This window comes from Callorhinus ursinus, unplaced genomic scaffold (genome assembly GCF_003265705.2).
Source record: "Callorhinus ursinus isolate GAN/ISIS: 27379988/994484 unplaced genomic scaffold, GSC_fseal_2.0 scaffold2, whole genome shotgun sequence".
Taxonomy (NCBI): Eukaryota; Metazoa; Chordata; class Mammalia; order Carnivora; family Otariidae; genus Callorhinus; species Callorhinus ursinus.
The window spans coordinates 101,266,094-101,285,488 of NW_027397064.1; the positions used below are offsets into that span (position 1 = coordinate 101,266,094).

The following is a 19,395-nucleotide window of genomic DNA, read 5'->3' on the forward strand; positions in this document are numbered from 1 at the left end:
AGAAAAAGGCACTGGGTAACATATTTCTTATTGTAATACTATACTACTGCAATAATATATATTATTGTGGTAATACAATAATATTGTAATCATAACTTTAAAATACAATAAGAATGTTGTAATTATGTAAAAAAAAAAAAATCACTAACTTTTACTGAGCAATTGCTATGGACCAGGCACTGCAGTAATGACTTTATGTTCATTATCTGATTTATAAGACAGGTAGAAAAACTAAGAGGCTCGGAAAGGGACATAGAGTAAGGGAGAGAGCATGTGTCAGCCCAGAAGCACAGCGGCCCCGCCAGGCCCCTGGATCCACACCAGGTGCTTGATCACCAAATAATTAATTGAATTAAAGAAACTCTCCTGGAAAAAAATTTCATTACATGTTATCTATGCGAGGACAAACTTATTTTGTAACAAGCTTACATATTGTTAAGCAAAACCCACACAGAGTTCTACAACATGCCAAGTCCTCTTCTAGCTCTGGGGACCAACCAGCTCTGTGACTGAGCCACACTCCTGTACCCCATTCCCTACAACGTGCATCCCTGCAACACAGAACAGAGCCCATCGGGACCCCGCGGGTGGATTATTTTGAGGAACATACAGGCCCCAAAACTCTGGCTTCCCCCTCCCGCTTACCTGAATGAACGCAGAGGCTCTCTTCGAAGGGTCCCACAAAAATTCGACTGCGTTCAGCTGGGTCGGGCTGGCCCTGGGGTCCAAGATACCAACAGACAGTGGAATATCTGCACACACATACACACACACAAAAGTGCAATTGTCAGCCACTCCCGAAGATTCAGGGAAGGACTCTCTCATTACAGGTCCAAATTCCTTAACCACAATTTGAAATGCCGAAAGTCCTGAAAACTAAGTTTTGCATAATTCATTTGGCAGCAAGCCCAACTTAAACTGCCATGAAGCCATTTCGAGTCTTTGTCCCATTTTGGGTGAACATTTTACCCCTACTGCAGAATATTAGTGGGCCTGGTTGCCTGTTGTGAGGCATTACCTGTCACTAGGGGGTCTATGTGCCCTGTTGTCATTCTAACTTCTAAATTCCAAAACCCAATGGCTCCCAGGGTTCGAGATAAAAGACTACGCATAGACCAGTGCCTCAGACCCCAAAATTCAATTTCTGTTGCCCATCTCTGCGATGCCCATGCTTCCCTTCTCAAACTCCTTTAAGGCAGGACCCTCTGCAAAGCCTTCCCAGCAATCCCCGATGGTAGGCCTTTGAATCAGAAGTCCCCGAGGGCAGGCCTGGTGGCATGGGCATGTCTGCCAGCCCCCACAGCATTTCACCCAGGGCAGGAGTGTATTAAAGTGCCCTATGGAGGCATGAGTCGGATGGTATCGGGGAAGAACCCCAATGTGCTCAGAGCCTTGGGCCCCTCATGGCCCAGGAGACTCACCGATATCCAGGATCCGGTCCCCAGGCCGGCTCCACCGCCATCCCTCCAGCTGCTGGTGTTCTGTGTACTGCAGCCGACGGTCGTGGAAAACCACGCGGATGATGCTCTAGGGAAGAGAGGCCAGTGGAGGGACAGGTAAGTGTGGGGCCGAGAAGGACCCCCAAGGAAAACTCCCACTGGGGCAAACCTCCCACCTTTTAAGACCAAGACCCCTCCTGCTGGAGCCTTCCTTCCTAGCTCTCAAGCTCCGTATGCTTCTCCCCACTCAGAACCCCAATAACAGGACACTGAGAATGAGGACTCTCTCTTTTCCAGAATTACTAAGTGCTTTACATACATGGCTAACCTATATACCTTTTTGTGCAGATGAGCCAACTGAAGCTCAGGAAAGTTCAGTAAGTGGCAAAGCCAGGCTCAAACCTGAGTCTGTTCAACCCAGAGCCTGTTCCATCAGCCCAGGACCCTCCAGCTCTTAGCACCGCCGGCTTGCCCCTGGCTGTTCAGACAGCACGCTCCAAGGGAACAGGAACCCACTCCCACTCTGGAGCTCTCCCCAAACCTCCCAGGCACTCCTGACCCCACCCCCAGCAAGCCCAGGTCCCCAGACATGCCCCCACCCCGCCAACAACTCCTGAGGAGGGAGAGCGGCCCCGCAGCCTTGCCTTGACATATTTTGTGTTCAGATCTTGAAAGTCTCCCAGCTTCCGATTCTCCAGCAGCCGGATTTCATAAGACTGACCTAGAAGGGGGTTAACAGGACATTTTCCATTTCTGAGGAGTTTCAGACCTGGGGTTCACCCAGACAGTGGCCTTCTTGACCTCCTCAGTGGCCACCCAGGCCTCACGGCCCCAAGGGACAGAGCGAGGAGTCAGTCCACGGCCAACTCAGATGGCTCTCTGGGCCGCACACCCCCATCTGTCCCCCAACCTGGTTGCGCTTAGGACACCCCAGGGAGCAAATCATGTGTCCCCAAGACACAGCACCTCTACAATTTTCAAAGAAATAGAATTCAATAAAAGGTGGTTAACGTTAAATTTATGGAACAGAACTTCACAGTTCTTTACCTCATAAAGGACGCCCCCCCATTCACTTGGATGGAGAACACAGCCACCCACTCAAATCCACGTTACAATAAATAACTGACCATACCCTTTCAGAAAGCAGGTTAGAGGAACGAGTAAAAGCCTGTTAAACATTGTCTCTAATTGCAGAATGAAAAGCATTTTCCCAAGTTAAAAGAATTTCATGTATTTAAAGGGTGTGGGGGATTCTATTTGGTGACACAGAACCAGCACAAGCTGGTTAAAGAATATACATGGGGAAAAGACTCATCAGTCATAACAGAGAGAACTGCATCTATGAATAACCTGAAGGAAACTACACGTGTTATCAGGAAATAAAATATAGTCTGAATAAATAGGATACATCACGTTCCTAGACAGGAAGACCATTTATCAAATGATGTCAATTCTTCCCCAAATTAAAGAAGTGTAACCACAACTCTAAAACACCCGTAAATATTTCACAACTTGATAAAGGATGTTTTACAAATTAAGAGAGAACGATTTAATGATGGTACTGGTAAATCTGACTGGCTGTTTGACATTGTTTTAATTTTTACATGAGGATAAGGACAGACTCACAAGAAGTAACAAAAATAGTCCTGAATACCTGTCCCCCAGTTTCCCCAGTGGTGGCAGCCAAGGTAAATACGGTACATCATGGAAACCAGGAGGCTGACCATGGCACAGTGCGGTTCACTCCACTACAGGCCTAACATGGAGCTCCCTGGGTTTTGCAAGTACTCACCTCATAGCAAATATCAAAACAAGATACCACTGGACTGAAGTCAACTTTCTTAAGGTTTTATGCAAACATGAATCATACGTATCAGACACTCAATAGGGAAGGACTTTCTGAAACCAAAATTGGGGAAAAGGGAAATCTACATACATTAAAATCTCTCTCTCCATATATATACATATACACACACACACACACACACACACACATATGTATGTATATTTATATGTATACATACACACACCCATATATATGAATGAAACTTAAATGCCAACAACAAATTAGGAACAGCACAAACCCAGTGGCTAGCAGTTTTAAAATAGTGAAAACAGCCATGATTAGAAAAAGACTAACCCCCCCACCCCCGCCCTGGTGGGTGGAATGCTGCCCATTCCCCCAAAAAGATTCGTCCATATTATCATCTCTAGAACCTGTGAATGTTATCTTGTATTTGGAAAAAGTGTCTTTGCAGATGCAATTAAAGACACTGAGATGAGGAGATATCCCTGGATTATCTGGAGGTCCCTAAATCTTATGACAAGTGTCCTTGTAAGAGATACGCGGGGTATAGAGAGGAGGCAATGTGACCAGCAGGGACTGGAGGGACCCAAGCCAAGAACACCTGGAGCCCCCAGAAGCTGCAAGATGCAGAGAATGGATTCCCCCCTAAAGCCCTGCCAAGCAGCATGGCCCTACCGGATTTCCGACTTCTAGCCTCCGGAACTACAGGAGAATAAACTTCTGCTGTTTTGTGTTAAGCCAACACGTTTGTAGTAATTTCTTAAAGCAGCCACAGGAAGCTAATATACTCTCCTCCCTATGGTGAATAATAGAATGGGTGAAGAACATGCAATTAAATCATTTATTCCAAATATTGGTCGACAACAACTACTGCAAAACACCACGTGAATCCTAGGGACCTGGAGAAGAGCAGAATGGACACAGGGCTGTAGGTCACAGAGCTCGTCGCCATGGCTCCCACCCAGCCTGAAAATGAGGTTGGCCACGCGCAGGAATACCCACTCAGCCAGTGCCCTTCCCAGCTTCCACCAGCCCCTGTGACAGGCCCAGCAGACACAAGGTTGCACCAAGCCCCCGCCCCCCTCAGGACGATGGGCTGGGCACCCTTCCCGTCAGAGGGAGGAGGCGCAAACCCCAAACTCTTGGCCTGCCCACTTGCCAGCTCAGAAGATGCAACTCATAGAAGGGTTTTGCGGACCTAACCAACACTTCTAGCTTTCGGAAAAAGCCAGATTTTTAACAGACATTTCCGGGCTCCTGAGCCAACATTCCCTTAACAGCAACATAAAATGGAGCCTCACACACCCTAACTGGTTTTTCCAGTGTCCTCCACCTTCTCCAAGGAAAAATGTAGCCGGCTCTGGCATGAGGCCTGAGGCCCAAGTGGTCATCACCATGGGTTTATGGGCACCCCAGGACCCAATTAATACTGACCCCCAGCTCTGCAGGGCAGCCCCAGCTCACGCAACCCCGAGGCTCCTCCTGCCCCACCCAGGGCACTTTCTTGAGCCTGAACATAAGAGTTTGGAATCAGTGCTAGTTAAGTGGGGCCCTAGGCCCGGGGCTACGGCCTCCTCCACCTGCTGCAGAGACCTGACCCACGCGGTTCTCCACGGCCTCTCCAATCTCCCGCCCTTGTCCCTTCCTCCTGCACACACATGCTCTGGAGCCCCTCCCTCCCATGCCTGCCTTGATGCCAACACTGGGGCCAGGCCAACCTCCCCAAGCCCAGCTCTCACACAGTGCGGGGCCATCAGAAGGCCATGGTTGGTCTGTGGTCACACACACTGATGAGCAAGGTCACAAAAGCAGAATTGACCGGGGGCACAGGGGCACCTCTCTGCTTGGCCTGCATCGTTTCTGGACAGGGTTGGGAGCCATAGGAAGTGGGCTCTGGGAAGGCACAGAGTCTATCTGTTCTGCTTACCACTGCACTGTTTGACACACAGTAGGTACTCAGCAAGTGCTTAAATGTGATTTTATATTTCTTTACAATGCTGTTCTGTGCTATGACTGTAGGGTTTACAAAACTAAGACAAGCTTTTGCCCTCAAAGGTCAGCAGTCTTCTGGGGTGTATCACACCACACAGGAAAAGCACTTATATAAGGCAGAATTTGAAAAATCTCCCTAAGAGACAAGAGAGATCCAAAGTTGGGCAACACTCACAGAGAATGGGGAGGGTGGGAAGGGTGACAAAAGGTCTGAATCAGGAGATAACATTGAAGTTGGACTTTGAAGAGTGTGCAGGATTTCCGTAGGGGAGGGGGTGAATGAGTGAGTAAGTAATCCCAAGTAAAACTGAGGCAAGGTGGTGGGAGGGGAGAGGCATGCCTTTGGGGAGCAAGAACTAGCAGCTTCCACTCACTGGGTGCTTACATAATGGCAAAGTCCTGCTCGGGATTAACTCACCCAAAGCTCAGCACAAGTCAACAGCTTGTGACAGGGGCAGCTTAGGATCATGAGCCCCACTGAGAGAAGGAGGCAGAGGTTCAGAGACATTACCCGACTTGGGCAAGCTTGCACAACTAGAAGTGGCAGAGCCAGGAGCAAAAACTAAATCTGTTTCCAGAACCTACCACATCCTACCTGGTGGGTGTCATTTGCTGGGCAAAGGACATCTGTAGTTCTACATGATTCTCTCTCAACTTCTCTCTTCTGGAAGGCATCCGGTTCCATTTCCCACCCTAACTAAAGTTTTCCTACAGCATCTCATGGCATATAAACCATCCCCATCCCAAGTTAAGATGGGTTTTTTTCTCCTTCCTTCTCTCTAGGAATAGCAGATTCCTAGGATGACCAAACCAACTTGCTGGGTGATCCTGCATATAGCATGTTGGCTCCATTTCCTAGTCTATAAAATATTCTGTTTCCTGGGGCGCCTGAGTGGCTTAGTCAGTTAAGCATCTGCCTTCGGTTCAGGTCATGATCTCGGGGTCCTGGGATCGAGCCCTGCATCGGGCTCCCTGCTCAGCGGGGAGTCTGCTTCTCTCTCTCCCTCTGCCCACCCCGCTCATGTTCTCTCAAATAAATAAAGTCTTTAAAAAAAAAAATCCTATAAAAAATATTCTGTTTCCCACATTCTAAACAACAATCTGGGAAGAAAAACAAGTACTACAGGAAATGATAGGAAAGCCTGTTCTAATTTCAGAATTGTAAAATGTGGCAAAAGAAAAAGTCGGCCCTAGAATCAAGGAAATAGGGCAATAAGTAACTACCATTTAGTTTCTATACAGCTACATGTCAGGACATTGCCAAGCCCATTATGTGCACTACTTGATTTAGTCCTCTCAAGAGTCCTATGAGGAAAAGCCATTATTGCCCTCATGTTATAGATGAGGAAATTAAAGTTAAGATCCAGAGAGGTTAAGAATCTTGGTGAAGATCAAACCCGGGTCTGTCAGACTCCAAAGACTGATCACTTAGCTGAACTACTACACAGAGTCTCCAGTGGCTTCAAAGGTCCCTTCTGGTTCTAACATTCAAAGAGTCCATCTATTACATTTCCTCCTGAATTTCTTCATATTCATCTTATCTGATGACCCTCTCCCACACACTTAAACCCTCCCCTTCCCTTCCCTTAAGGCTCAAATCCCTAATACACTATGACTTCAGTACCCCTGAAGCAATATGCACCTTCCAAGTCTGATGGACATGTAACCACATTGCGGCATAAGTTCTGATATTTGTTTCCTCATGATAAAATAGTCTCCCTGAAACACATATTCCTACTCCATTTAAAATACTCCAAAGATATATGGTTACAATACCTGAAACCATTATCATTTTTGACATGGAAACAGACCAAAAGAAAAGAATAAAGAACCCAGAAGTAGACTTCTAGATACCTGGAAACTTGATCTATGACAGTTGAGAAAAAACATAGACTTTTTAAGAGTGTGGAATAACTGGTTATCCATATGGAAAAAACACATCCCTACCTCACACCATATATAACAAATTAATTCTAGGTGAATAAAAACCATAAAATAAAAGCAAAACCTTAACATTTCTGAAAAAAATATGAGACTCTTTCATGACTGTGGGGTAGGAAAGGATTTTTTAAAGTAGACACAAATACACAGAGGAAAAACTATGTCCTTTATATTACATAGAAAACGATGTTAAAATTTATATTGAAACACTTTTGAAAATGCCAGGGGTAGGGTGCCTGGCTGGCTCAGTTGGTTGAGCATCCAACTCTTGGTTTCAACTCAGGTCATGATCTCAGGATTGTGGGATCAAGCCCTGCATCAGGCTCATGCTCAGTATGGAGTCTGCTTTTGTCCCCCTCTCTCTGCTCCTCCCCCCACTCGCATGCTCTCTCTCTCTCTCCCCCCCCTCAGATAAATAAATAAAATCTTAAGAAAAAAAAAGGACGCCTGGGTGGCTCAGCCGGTTAAGCGTCTGCCTTCGGCTCAGGTCATCATCATGGATGGAGTCCTGCTTTGGGCTCCTTGCTCAGCAGGGAGCGTGCTTCTCCCTCTGCCTGCCACTCCCCTACTTGTGCTCATGCTCTCTCTCTCTCTCTCTCTCCCTCTCTCTAACAAATAATAAAATCTTTAAAAAGGAAGGAAGGAAGGAAGGAAATGCCAGGGGTGCTATTAATAATTACACAGTCTCTTTAAGTGGGGACTGACCTGGAAAACTGGGCCATAATGATCACCCTATGTTAAAAGAAAATGATCAATATACACACAAGAAGATGCTGGTCTCTACAAGTATGCAGGATAATGCAAAGTAAGGTAAGATACCATCTTACATCGATTGGAGGGGTAAAAACTACAGTCTGACAATATCAAGCGTTGATTACAATGTAGAGAATGGGTACTCTCAGAAGTTGTTGATATTAGTATTATATTGATATAACCATTTTGGAGAAGTCTGGCAAAAAAGAGTTTCATTAAGGATATACAAATCCTTCAGTCAGGCAAATCCTAGTCTAGAGGCATATCCTAAAGAAGCACTTGATGTATATTAGAAGAAAGACAAAAATTGCTCACTTCGGCATCGCTCATTATGGGGAAAACCTGTCAACAACCTATATATCCAGCACCAGGAAAAGAGATACGTTAATTCTTTTATTTGACTTAAGAGTTTCATGCTAACTGCACACAGCACTTAAAATGAGCACTTTAGAGACACATACCAACACGGAGAAATCTCAGAGTCATAATATTAAGCAAAAAAGGTACATGGTAAGGACACCTGGCTGGTTCAGTCGGTAGAGCATGTGGCTCTTCATCTCAGGGTTTTAAGTTCGAGTCCCACACTGGGTGTAGAGATTATTTTAAAATAAATAAATTTTTAAAGAAAGGTTCATGGTGACACATAAGAAACTACTTAGATATAAACTTTGAAGACAAAAGAAAATGATGCTGTTAGCTTTTATGGTTAATTACACAAGGAAGTAAAAAAGTTAAGAATCTGCATGGATATTCAAACCAACACCAACATTTCAAACCAACATCAACTTCACAAGTGGTTTTGCTTCTGAGTAGGGAGGAAAAGCTTTAGAAAGAGGTAAAATCAGAAGCAAATTTGGCAAGGTTGAAAACTGTGTTGGGCACGTGAGTATTTGTTCTCTAATTCTCTGTAGTATGCAATCATCTGAAATTCATACACACACACAACATGATTGAGTGAAGGAAGAACACTTAGAGCCGGCTGTCATTTGCAGTGCATTAGGGTTGTGTGTATTCTGATTCCCCAGCCCCACCTGAGAGGGAGGGTCCTTTGGACTCCATTACTGAGCAGTCACCACACACCCCCCACTGCCACCTTCATACCAGTGACGTGCTGGGTAGAGGGTATTCGGAGATGCTAGCGGGGAGAGCCTTCACCACACTCATTTACACACCACCCCACAATTTTGGCACTCAAATAAACTGCCTATAAGTGATGAGCCGATTTAATCAACCCACAGTTCTGTACCATACCTGCGTACAGAAAATCACAATCACTTACCATAAATAGTAACTGAAAAATTAGAGATATGCACCTCCCAGTGTTCTTCTGCATGCTCCCAAAACCACCTAGGGAACCTGGTTAGCACCCAGGTTTGGAGTCTGGGTTCATAGCTAGACCCACTACTGACCCACCAGCAAACCGCTCCATTTGTGAGCCTCAGTTTCCACATCTCCAAAATGTCAACAATATTGGTGCTTAAGGCAGAGGGCTGCTGGAGGATTGAAGGAACACCCAGCAGCAAGTGGTGCACAGGTCTTGGGCTGGATCTTGAACCTCCCAGTGGTGAGGACACTGGCAGACACCACTCCACAGCAGTGCCTACCAGCTAGGGGTGGTCTTTCTACAGCCTCCCCCAAAGCCTTCAGGGCAATTCCCTCCAACATCCCCAGCCCCCACCCTCTATGTGGAAGGCTGTTCAAGGCCTTTTAAAAGCCAGTGGGAAGGAGCCCCAGGGTCAGCACTTGAAGATGTGAACTAGCCCTTGGCAGGTGGCCCCCAGGCCAGCCCAGCCCAGAGGAGCTGAGGTGCCAGGAGTGGCGTGAGCTGGACCAGGGGCGGTCACAGGCTCCACATCCCCCTCCCCACCCTGCCCAGCAGAGCCCTGGTGACCCCTCCCACCTTGGCACTCCAGCTTTAGTCCTCAGGGAGCCATGGGGGCCCTCACCTGGCTCAGTAGGGACCTGGGCCACATCCTGAAGAATGGTTTGGACCCTGCCAATGGGCCCTGATGCCATTCCAAAGGGTGTAGAATCTTCCCTCTACCCCAACCTTAAGACTGTGCCCAGCGTCGGCCCCTCTGCCCTTCCTCACCTCCACCTCACACCAGCTGTAGCAGAAATGGAGGAAGGAGGGCAAGGACCATATGGCATAGAAGAGAAACTTCTTTTCCAAGGAAGGGATGTATGGCACTTGACATTGCACCTGGTCCAGACAAGTGCTCAACAGACCTTCATTTTCTCCCTCTTCCCTCACAAGCCATGATTTCTAAAACCTTCTAGCCCAGACAACAGCCAGCTTTCTCCCTGAAGGGCCAGACGATAACTATGTTCGGCCTTGCGGGCCGTAAGGTATCTCTCACAACTCCTTGACTCTTGCCACCGTAACAAGGAAGCAGCCATAAACATGTGAATGAATGCGTGTGGCTGTGTTCCAATAAAACTTTATTTAAATACACTGAAATCTGAATTTTTATGTAACATTCACTTTTTCTGCTGACCTCTTCCTCCCTCCCAACTTCTTTTGATGCTTTGCAGCTTTGCCCCTTGGCTTTCTTGCACGATGCCAAATCAGAGCTCATCAACTAGACTGGAAGCTCTGAAGGAGAGGCCAGCAACTGGTTTACCTGAACCAGGAGTGTGTGCGTGCGTGTGTGTGTGCGCGCACGCGCGCACACACCACCCCCTTGCACAGTACTGGCATGTGACAGGCTTGTAATTAAGGGTGCCAGAATTTGATATTAAATTCCCTAAAGCCGTTAATAGAGCTAGAACTAGTCAGCCAAACCAAGAAGAGCATGAAGAGATGCCAGCCTCCCTAAATGGTCAAAGAAATGCCAAGTGGCAATAATGTCATATGCCAGTTTCATCTATCAGACTGGCAAAACTTTGCTAGCATCCCAAAAGGACAAAACATGGGGCTAGGCCCTCACACATCCTGGAGGTAGGAGATCCTATGTCACAGCCTACTGGACATTTTGACAATACCCATCAATACTGAAGATACACCCAGTCTATTATACAAATGCCCCATTAAAAAGTTGCTGAATAATACGCACACAATGTGACTGCACTTTTTTTAAATGTTCTACACATCCCCTTTTTATTTGAACCTAATATAATGCATCTCACAGTTGACAGAAAAGGACCCTTCCCTCTTAAATTCCATACACCTTTAGCATTAACTTTGTTGAGGACTAGGAAGATATGACACGTGAATCTGAAAAACACATAAAACAAAGAGTAGGGAGTGCCTCCTACTGTTCCGGGCACGTAACAGATGTCCACAATGACAATGATTGGTATTTTTGCTTCCAGTGTCAGGCCAGTACCCAAAACCCAACCAAACAGGTAGGCATTTGGGGAAAACAGTCTTCATCCAATAAGAACATGGAACACATGCAGATGAGGGCAGACACAGGGAGGTTCCTTCCACCTGGCATCTCTCTGCGAGACCACCCTAAGAATCCACAGGACAATATGACTGTGCCCATTTTAGAGGTGAGGATACCAAGGCCCAGAGAGGTGCTGATGTGCCCCAGGTGACACTGCAAGTTAATGGCAAAGACTCAGCAGCCTGCGGCCTGGCCCAGGATGAAAAGAGGGGAGGGCAGCTGGGGTCAGGTCAGATGCCCTGGAGTTGAGCCGAGATCCTCCCGTGTCCTAGCAAGTTCTCGAACCTCCCTGCACCTTCCCCTCTACGTCTGCCAACTGTCCCGTGCAGGATGGTTGTGAGATTAAACGAGAGAACGTACCTCCAGCCTGGCACTCAGTAAGCGCTGCACCCTTGCCGGCCACCATGTCAGGCTCTCAGCTCCACCCCCGCACTTCCCACTGCACTCAGTGCTGCAGCACAGATGGGCCCCTCCAGCCCTCACAATAGCTCCCAGTGACCGGGCCACCCAAGGCCACCCAGTCAGGAAGCAACCCAACTGGGACATACCATGGGACGACTCCACCAGAGCCACCTGAGTCTCTTCCCGGCTGTCTGGGGGAGAGAGGGCAGGGGACACAGCCACCACCACCCGGGTGCTGCCCCGAGCAGGCCCGGCCCTGCTTGCCTCCCCCGGGGCCCTGCCTACCAGGTGCTCCCGCTGAGCGGCTCTGCCCAGTGAGCGGAACCCAGCGCAGGGCCTCCTGCCCAGATCACGGTGTTCCCAAGAACAGGAGGCAATTGCCCGGGCCAGCCAAGATTTAAAGGTTGTTTACTTTCCAACAGTTACTGCTTTGGGTAATTAATGCCACATAAAACATAATGGAGGCCATCGTCACCTCTGAGGAGGGAGCGCTGGATGCCACCAGCACTGCAATAATGGCAGGTGGAGGAAGCAGAACTCCGCACACACTGGGTCCAGCACGTGGAGTTTGTCTTGTCACCTGCCCATGTGCGGCATCATGCAAGTGTGTCGACACGGAGCACTCGACACAAGGAAGGCTTTGCCATCCACACACCCAAAGTCTTGATCATGATGGCCTGCTGCCCGTGTGACCTTGGGCAGGGCACTTAACCTCCTCACAGCCACTTATGTCAGGGACTGGGCACCATGCCCAGCACACAATGGATCCCTTACATGCATACAGTAAGTATGTGTGTGTATGTACAGAAGTAAAGGTCTCCATGTCCTAGAAACTCTTCAGAGAAGGGACTGCTCCCAGGGCTGGAGCAGGGAAAATGCAAGATGCTCATCTTGTCTTTGGCATCTCGTGAGTGCCAAAAATGAGGACAGGCTCAGAAAAGGGACAGAGGCATGTCAAAGCGACACAGAGGCTGGAATAAACTGGGTAAGAACAGAGAAACAATGACGTTAGGTTTTAACACAGAATAAAATATCCACAAGTCCACACTGATGTAATAAATAAGTGAATGCATAAAGTAATGGTAAAGAAGAAAAGGCTCCTTATAAGTAGCATTCCAATTACTCAATGTAGAAAGAAGGAAACAGAAAATCATGATTAGGCAAATGCTATGTAAGAACTGGTACAAAAATGATCAACTAGTGGATGCTACAACAGTGCGCAGCAGTTTGAGGATAATCAAGACATCAGCATATCAGATTATCTCCCCATCCCAAGATATTTATTAATTACAAAAGGAAAAATACCAACTTTGCAGCAGAGAAACCTGGCAGACGCCCCTAACTCATCAAGGTCAGCACCACCCGCAATGAGACAAATCAGCATCGCGAGCCCCTAATATGATGCACTAGCAGGGCACAATGTCACTTCTGTGGCGTTCTTGCCAAAAATGCAAAATCTCAATCTCATTACTTAAAAACATCAGACAAACCAAAATTGACGGTATTCTATCAAATAACTAACCAGTATGCACTCTTAAAGTCTGAAGGTCATGGACGACAAGGGAAGACTAAGGGACTGTCACCAATGGCAGGGGGCTCAGGGGACATGACAACACAATGCCATGTGAGGGGCGCCTGGTGGCTCAGCCGTTTAAGTGTCCGGCTCTTTATTCGGCTCAGGTGGTGATCTCAGGGTCATGAGGTTGCGACAATGACGTTGAGGCTCGTGCTCAGCAGGGAGTCAGCTTCTCTCCCTCTCCTCCGCCCCCCCAACCCCACCCCACCCCCAAATAAATAAATACTTTTTTAAATGCCATGTGAGATCCTGGCTTGGATCCTAGAGCAGAACAGGGACAGCACTGGAGACACTGGTAAAATGCAAGACTGTGGTAGAGGTTAAGAGCATCACACCAATGTAACTACCTGGTTTCAATCATTATACCATGTTTATATATGATGTTAACATTATGCGAAGCTGGGCAAAAGGTATGTAAAAATCTTGGTACTGGTTTTGAGACTTGGTACCACTTCATCCCCTTTGACACTTTAAGTCTAAAATGATTCTCTTCTCCCTCCCCAAAATGCTCTGGATGCCCAAGTTCCACCCAGAACTGTGAATAGCAGACCTAGATGGGACCCAGGAATGGTCTTGCTCATAAGCACTGCTGGCTGATTCTAAGCCAGGGGCTTCTGGGCCCTGGGATATTTGCTAAGCAGTTTTTTAAATTGTCTGATGTGCTCTGAGTACCGGGAATGGTATCTCTTTTTCCTATTTTATTTCCCATTTGGTTATTGTTGGTTCATAGAAAATTCACTAATTTTTGTATGTTGGGCTTATATCCAGGCACGCTGCCGAACTGAATCTTTAATCTATTTAAATGAACAATATTTAACTGCAGACTGTCGACCCATTTTGAATTAACTGGTAAATTTGACGGTAAGGTAAATTAAATGGTAACTGCAAATGGTTCAACTTAATACAATGGTTCTTGCAAATCAATAAGCGAAAGGGCAACAGAAAAATGAGCAATGGCTATAAATGGCCAGTTTTTTGTAAAAGAAAGGTAAAGGCTTATAAACATACAAGAAGATGTTCAGTTACACCCTTAACATTTATTAGAAATTAAGTAAATGCAAATTAAAATAAGGAGCTTAGGGTGCCTAGGTGGCTCAGTTGGTTAAGCGTCGGACTCTTGATCTCAGCTCAGGTCTTGATCTCAGGGTTGTGAGTTCAAACCCCACGTTGGGCTCCATGCTGAGAGTGGAGCCTACTTAGAAAAAGACACAAATAAAATAAAAAATAAAAAATAAGGAGCTTACTTGTGTGTGCGTATTAGAACGGTTTAAAAGGTTGACAAGGGAGAGCCCAGGCATGGATATGGAGAAACAGGTACCCTCCTGCTCAGGTGGTAAGGGTATGAACATAAATTACTAGAACAAAGGACAGTAAAGAGTAGAAAACTCAGGTGCCTGGGTGGCTCATACGGTTAAGCATCTGCCTTCAGCTCAGGTCATGATCGCAGGGTCCTGGGATCGAGTCCCGCATCGGGCTCCCTGCTCCTTGGGAGCCTGCTTCTCCCTCTGCCTCTCTCTCTCTTTCTCTGTCTCTCATTAATAAATAAATAAAATCTTAAAAAAAAAAAAAAAAGAGTAGAAAACCCAATCTCTTAAGATAAGGTCAGAACTGTGACTCACCCCGAGCACCTCCCCTCTGAGCCCTGCCTTGCACCACGTCCTGGGCTGAGGTGTTCATGTGCCCTTTATTGGCCAAGATTTTGGAGGCAGGAGCCAGACTTCCTGGTCATTCATATGCCGACCCCCAACATCTGGCCCTGGGCAGCCCCATTTTCTGTCTGAGCCTCTGTAAGACGAAGGACTTTGCAGGCCCTGTCCATGCAGCCCCAAGACAACCTAGGCCCCTTCTTCCCCCTCACCCCAGGCCTTCCAAAAGAGCAGGCACCTAGGACTATCTCCAGGAACTGCTCCACCTCAGCCTCTGCTTAGAGGGTACAGAAAGGGAGAGGGTGGGAGCAGCCATGCTTACACAGGGCCCAGCTCAAGGGCCACAACCCGGCCAGGGGAGCATGGGACCCAGTCAGGCCAATGGCTCCCCTGGGAACGCCAGACCAGAGGCTGGGAATGAGAGCCACCAGCCCCTCTGCGCGGCCAGGCTGAGGATCTATGTTCTCGGGAGCTCTTGGTGGTCTCCCCGTCTGCCCTCTGGCTATGGGAGCGGGGAAGCAAGGAGGCACAGAGAGCATAAGGCAGATCCCCAGAGAAGAAGAGCGAGGAGAATCAGAGAATTCTCATGGTGTTTGAGCCTCTGGCTTTAGTTTGCTCCTGTGGCCCGGCTGCAGCCATGCCTTGAGGTTGCCTGCTCTGTGTGATGCCAGCAGAGAGCCAACAGTGGCCACCAGAAGAGGCCTCCACCACCTCATCCTTACACCGTCCAAGAGATGGGCAATAACAAGTGCTGGGTGGGAAGGCACCGGAATCCTCCTGTATGCTGCTAGCAATGCAATGTGGTACAACTGCTCTGGAAAGCAGTCTGGCACTTTCTCAAAAAATTAAACGGAGTCCCCGTATGACCCAGAAATTCCACTCCTAGATATACTCACCAGAGAAATGAAAATACAGGTCCACACCAAAACTTGTACATGAATACTCACAGCAGCCTATTCATAATATGCCAAGAGGCGGAAACTACCCAAACGTCCACCAACGACAGAACAGATAAATAAAATGAGGCCCACCCACATGGTGAAGTATTATTCAGCAATGAAAAAAGAATGAAGTATGATTCAGCAATGAAAAAATCTGATTCATGCTACAACATGGATGGCCCTTGAAAACATTATACCAGGGGCGCCTGGCGGGCTCAGTGGGTGGAGTGTGCGACTCTTGATCTCAGGGTTGTGAGTTCAAGCCTGCCCCACGTTGGATGTAGAGATGACTGAAAAATACAATCTTTAAAAAACAAAACAAAACATACTAAGTGAAGGAAGTCAGTCACAAAAGGCCACCATTTGTACAATGCCATTTACATGAAGTATCCAGAACAGGCAGCTTTTTAGAGAGAAAGCAGAGAGTGGCTGCCTCGGGCTGGGGTGGGGGCAATGGAGGGAATGAAGACTGACTGCTCACTAATAGGTACAGAGCTTCTTTTAAGAGGGACAAAGTGTTCTGAAATTGGTGGTGGTGGTGTAGTAAGTTCAGCTGAATATATTAAAAACCATGGATTGTGTACTTTAAATGGGTGGATTATATGGCATGTGAATTGCATTCCAATAAAACCATATAAAAACAGAGACCAGATTGAAGTACCACTCTGTGACCTGGGGCAAGTCACACAGCCTCTCTAGGCCTCCGTTTACTCACCTACACTACAAGGGGAGTGGGGTGGGGAGGGGGTAGGCTAGATCAGCACCTTTCAAAACTTTAATACATTCGTAAATTACCCACTAACTTATTAAGATGCAGGTTCTAATTCAGTTGTCCTGCAGCAGACCCAAGATTATTTCTAACAAGCTTTCAGATGATGCTGGTTCATGGAGCACATTTCCAGTAGCAAGGCGAGATGAGATCTTAGGCCTCTCTAACCCTAATCCTTTAGGAAATTGACTCTTGCCCACCTCTGTGAATTCCCAGAGCATGTGTAGTCCTTCCCATTCAAGACTCATACGGTCCTCTAACCACTCCCATGAGAGCTTCTGGGGCATGAACACTGGCTAGAGTGGAAGAGAAAGATCAAAATGTCCCATGTCTGCTGGAGCACAGAGTGCTCAGCTAGGTACAGGTGAGGTCCCCAAGCTACAAGCAAAGAGCCAAGAGTGGGGCAGGGCCCACAGTTGCCTTGCAAGGTCCAATCCTCTGTTTCTGGAAAGAAAGAGGTGAACAGCAATGCCCTCAACACAGTGACTAACAAACCCTTGTACACCTAAGCATCAATTAGTGAAAATTCAGACATTCCTGCCCTACCCAGTTCCGTCACAGTAGGAACCATGAACTCCAAGAGACTCTGATGCTGATGGCCCAAGGACCAAATACCATCCTTGAGCCACTCGTGAGAGAAGACAGGCTTGTGCTCCAAGAGAACGTCAACAACACACGACACATGCTGACAAGTTGGTTCCTCTCTCCAGACCTCAGTTTCCCCATCAATAAGAGGGGGCCGGATAAGATGTCCCTCAAGGTACCCAAAGGACATTCCCTTGGGTGAAAGTAGAAGGTAGGAAGAAAGGTCAGCTGGCCATCTCTGGCCTCCAACCAAGATAACACCCACACACCTAAGCAACGTGTCTCTTTGCTAGAGAGTTCTGCAAGAAGAGTATCCCATAGGGACCTGTCGGAGGGACACAGAGTCCTGAGAAAAATGAGGTAGGAACACCAGTCTCTTAATTAACACCAAGGAGCATTTTTCCATCTCCCCATGACCCCTACAGACTCTAAAGCTGTCAAGTCCTGGGCCTGGGAGCTGAGAGTTCTGGGTTCACACCTGGCCCTGCCCCTAGCAGGTTGGATGGCCCAGAAACATTCCATCTTGACTTGGGCCTCCTTCCTTCTCTTGTGAAATGAAGGGGTTGAGACAATCATAGTAGCTACTTGGGTAGAGTGGCGCCTTTAAAACAAAACAAATGCAAAACACCTTCCTCCTTCAGAGCAGAGAATCTGTACACATTCTTCTAAGTAGTTAATTCTAACCATAGTTCAGTGGCCCCCAGAAACCCAAACTCGGGCCATTTTACAAAGAACAGGGTGGTTCTTCCTACCCTGGCCTACCTTCCTGCTCTCCTCCCCTCCAAACAGCCATGGGGAACAGCCAAACTTAGCAGCTGAAGGAATTAACATTTACTGAGACCCAGTGACATACCTGGCATTTAAATGTGATTAACTTCCTACAACGCACCATACAAACTCTAACCTTTTCCACCTGAGCAGTGACCAGAGCCAAGTTTATTAAGCCTGGTACCCTGTCCCTCAGCCTCACTGATTCTGTCCCGGCTGCCAGGCCCTTGTTTGGTTTAGGGGTAGGACACTCAGGTGCCTGGCAGGCAGCTGTAGCCCACAAGCTACTGGCCAGGGGCAAAGTGCAATGCCCTTTGGGGCCAGGGAGAGCCCGCCAGTGACCACAGAAATGTCACTGCTGCCGGCCACGTGGCAGCTGTGCAGTGCTCTGATGAGCTGGTCTGAATTATGGGCACAAGGATCAGGTCTGTTTGGGTATCCCCTGGAAATTTTGGTATGTGCTGCTTTGCTTTTATAGTCAAAAGCCAAGGTATGTTGCCGGAGAACAAGCTAGCCAAAAGATTTTCTGCCCAAGCGGAAGAATCTGTCATGTCGGTGAGCAGATTAACTGCATTACAGAAGCCTTCGAAGCCCTGCCTGCAATGGGGACCAGTCCTCTGGCGCCGCAAACTCTGTGCCTGGCAGCGCGTGGCAAAGCTACGAACAGGTGCACCTCTTCACTGGGGTATAGGGCAGACCTCCTTGAGTGAGAGCAGAAAAGTGAGTCCCCCAGAATTTCATTCTGTGGAGTAATGATAGCTCACCTGGTAGGACAGACAGGGTCACTCACAGAGGCATCAACACCCTTCCAGTCCCAAGTGACTGAGGCCAAAAGCACCTTAAAGACATCTGAGAAGAATGCTGAACATTGATGGAAATAGTGAACAGTTTTGATGAAACTGGTCAGCTTCAGGAAAGCCTAAAGCGGCTCCCTGACCAAGACGCTAAAGAAGAGGGTAGCTGAAAGAATAAAGTGACTGCGGGGCGCCTGGGTGGCTCAGCGCATCTGACTCTCGATTTCAGCTGAGGTCATGATCTCAGGGTCGTGAGATCCAGCCCCATATTAGGCTCCTGCACTTATCAGGGAGTCTGCTTGAGATTCTCCCTTGCCCTCTGCCCCTCCCCTTCCCCCCCACCCCCGTGAGCTTGAGCGCTCTCTCTTAGTAGTTAAAAAAAAAAAGAGCCTGGGTGGCTCAGTCAGTTAAGCAACTGCCTTCGGCTCAGGTCAGGATCTCAGGGTCCTGGGATCGAGGCCCACATCGGGCTCCCTGCTCAGCAGGAAGCCTGCTTCTCCCTCTGCCTCTGCCCCTCCCCCCTCCTCCCATGCGCTCTGCGCTCTAACAAAATCTTTAAAAAAATAAAAATGGGGGGGCGCCTGGGTGGC

At 47.7% G+C, this 19,395-nt stretch overlaps 1 protein-coding gene across 2 annotated transcripts in view; it reads right to left on the reverse strand.

The window, feature by feature from the left end:
* Positions 1 to 19,395, reverse strand: part of TFCP2L1 (transcription factor CP2 like 1) — a 57,490-nt gene that overhangs the window by 22,346 nt on the left and 15,749 nt on the right. For both annotated transcript variants that reach the window (XM_025855192.2, XM_073885194.1), the window contains 3 exons: positions 2,084 to 2,160; positions 1,422 to 1,527; positions 646 to 752 (listed from right to left, as the gene is read on the reverse strand). In XM_025855192.2, the coding sequence (XP_025710977.1) occupies positions 646 to 752; positions 1,422 to 1,527; positions 2,084 to 2,160 (290 nt within the window). The remainder of the gene's footprint in view (positions 1 to 645; positions 753 to 1,421; positions 1,528 to 2,083; positions 2,161 to 19,395) is intronic.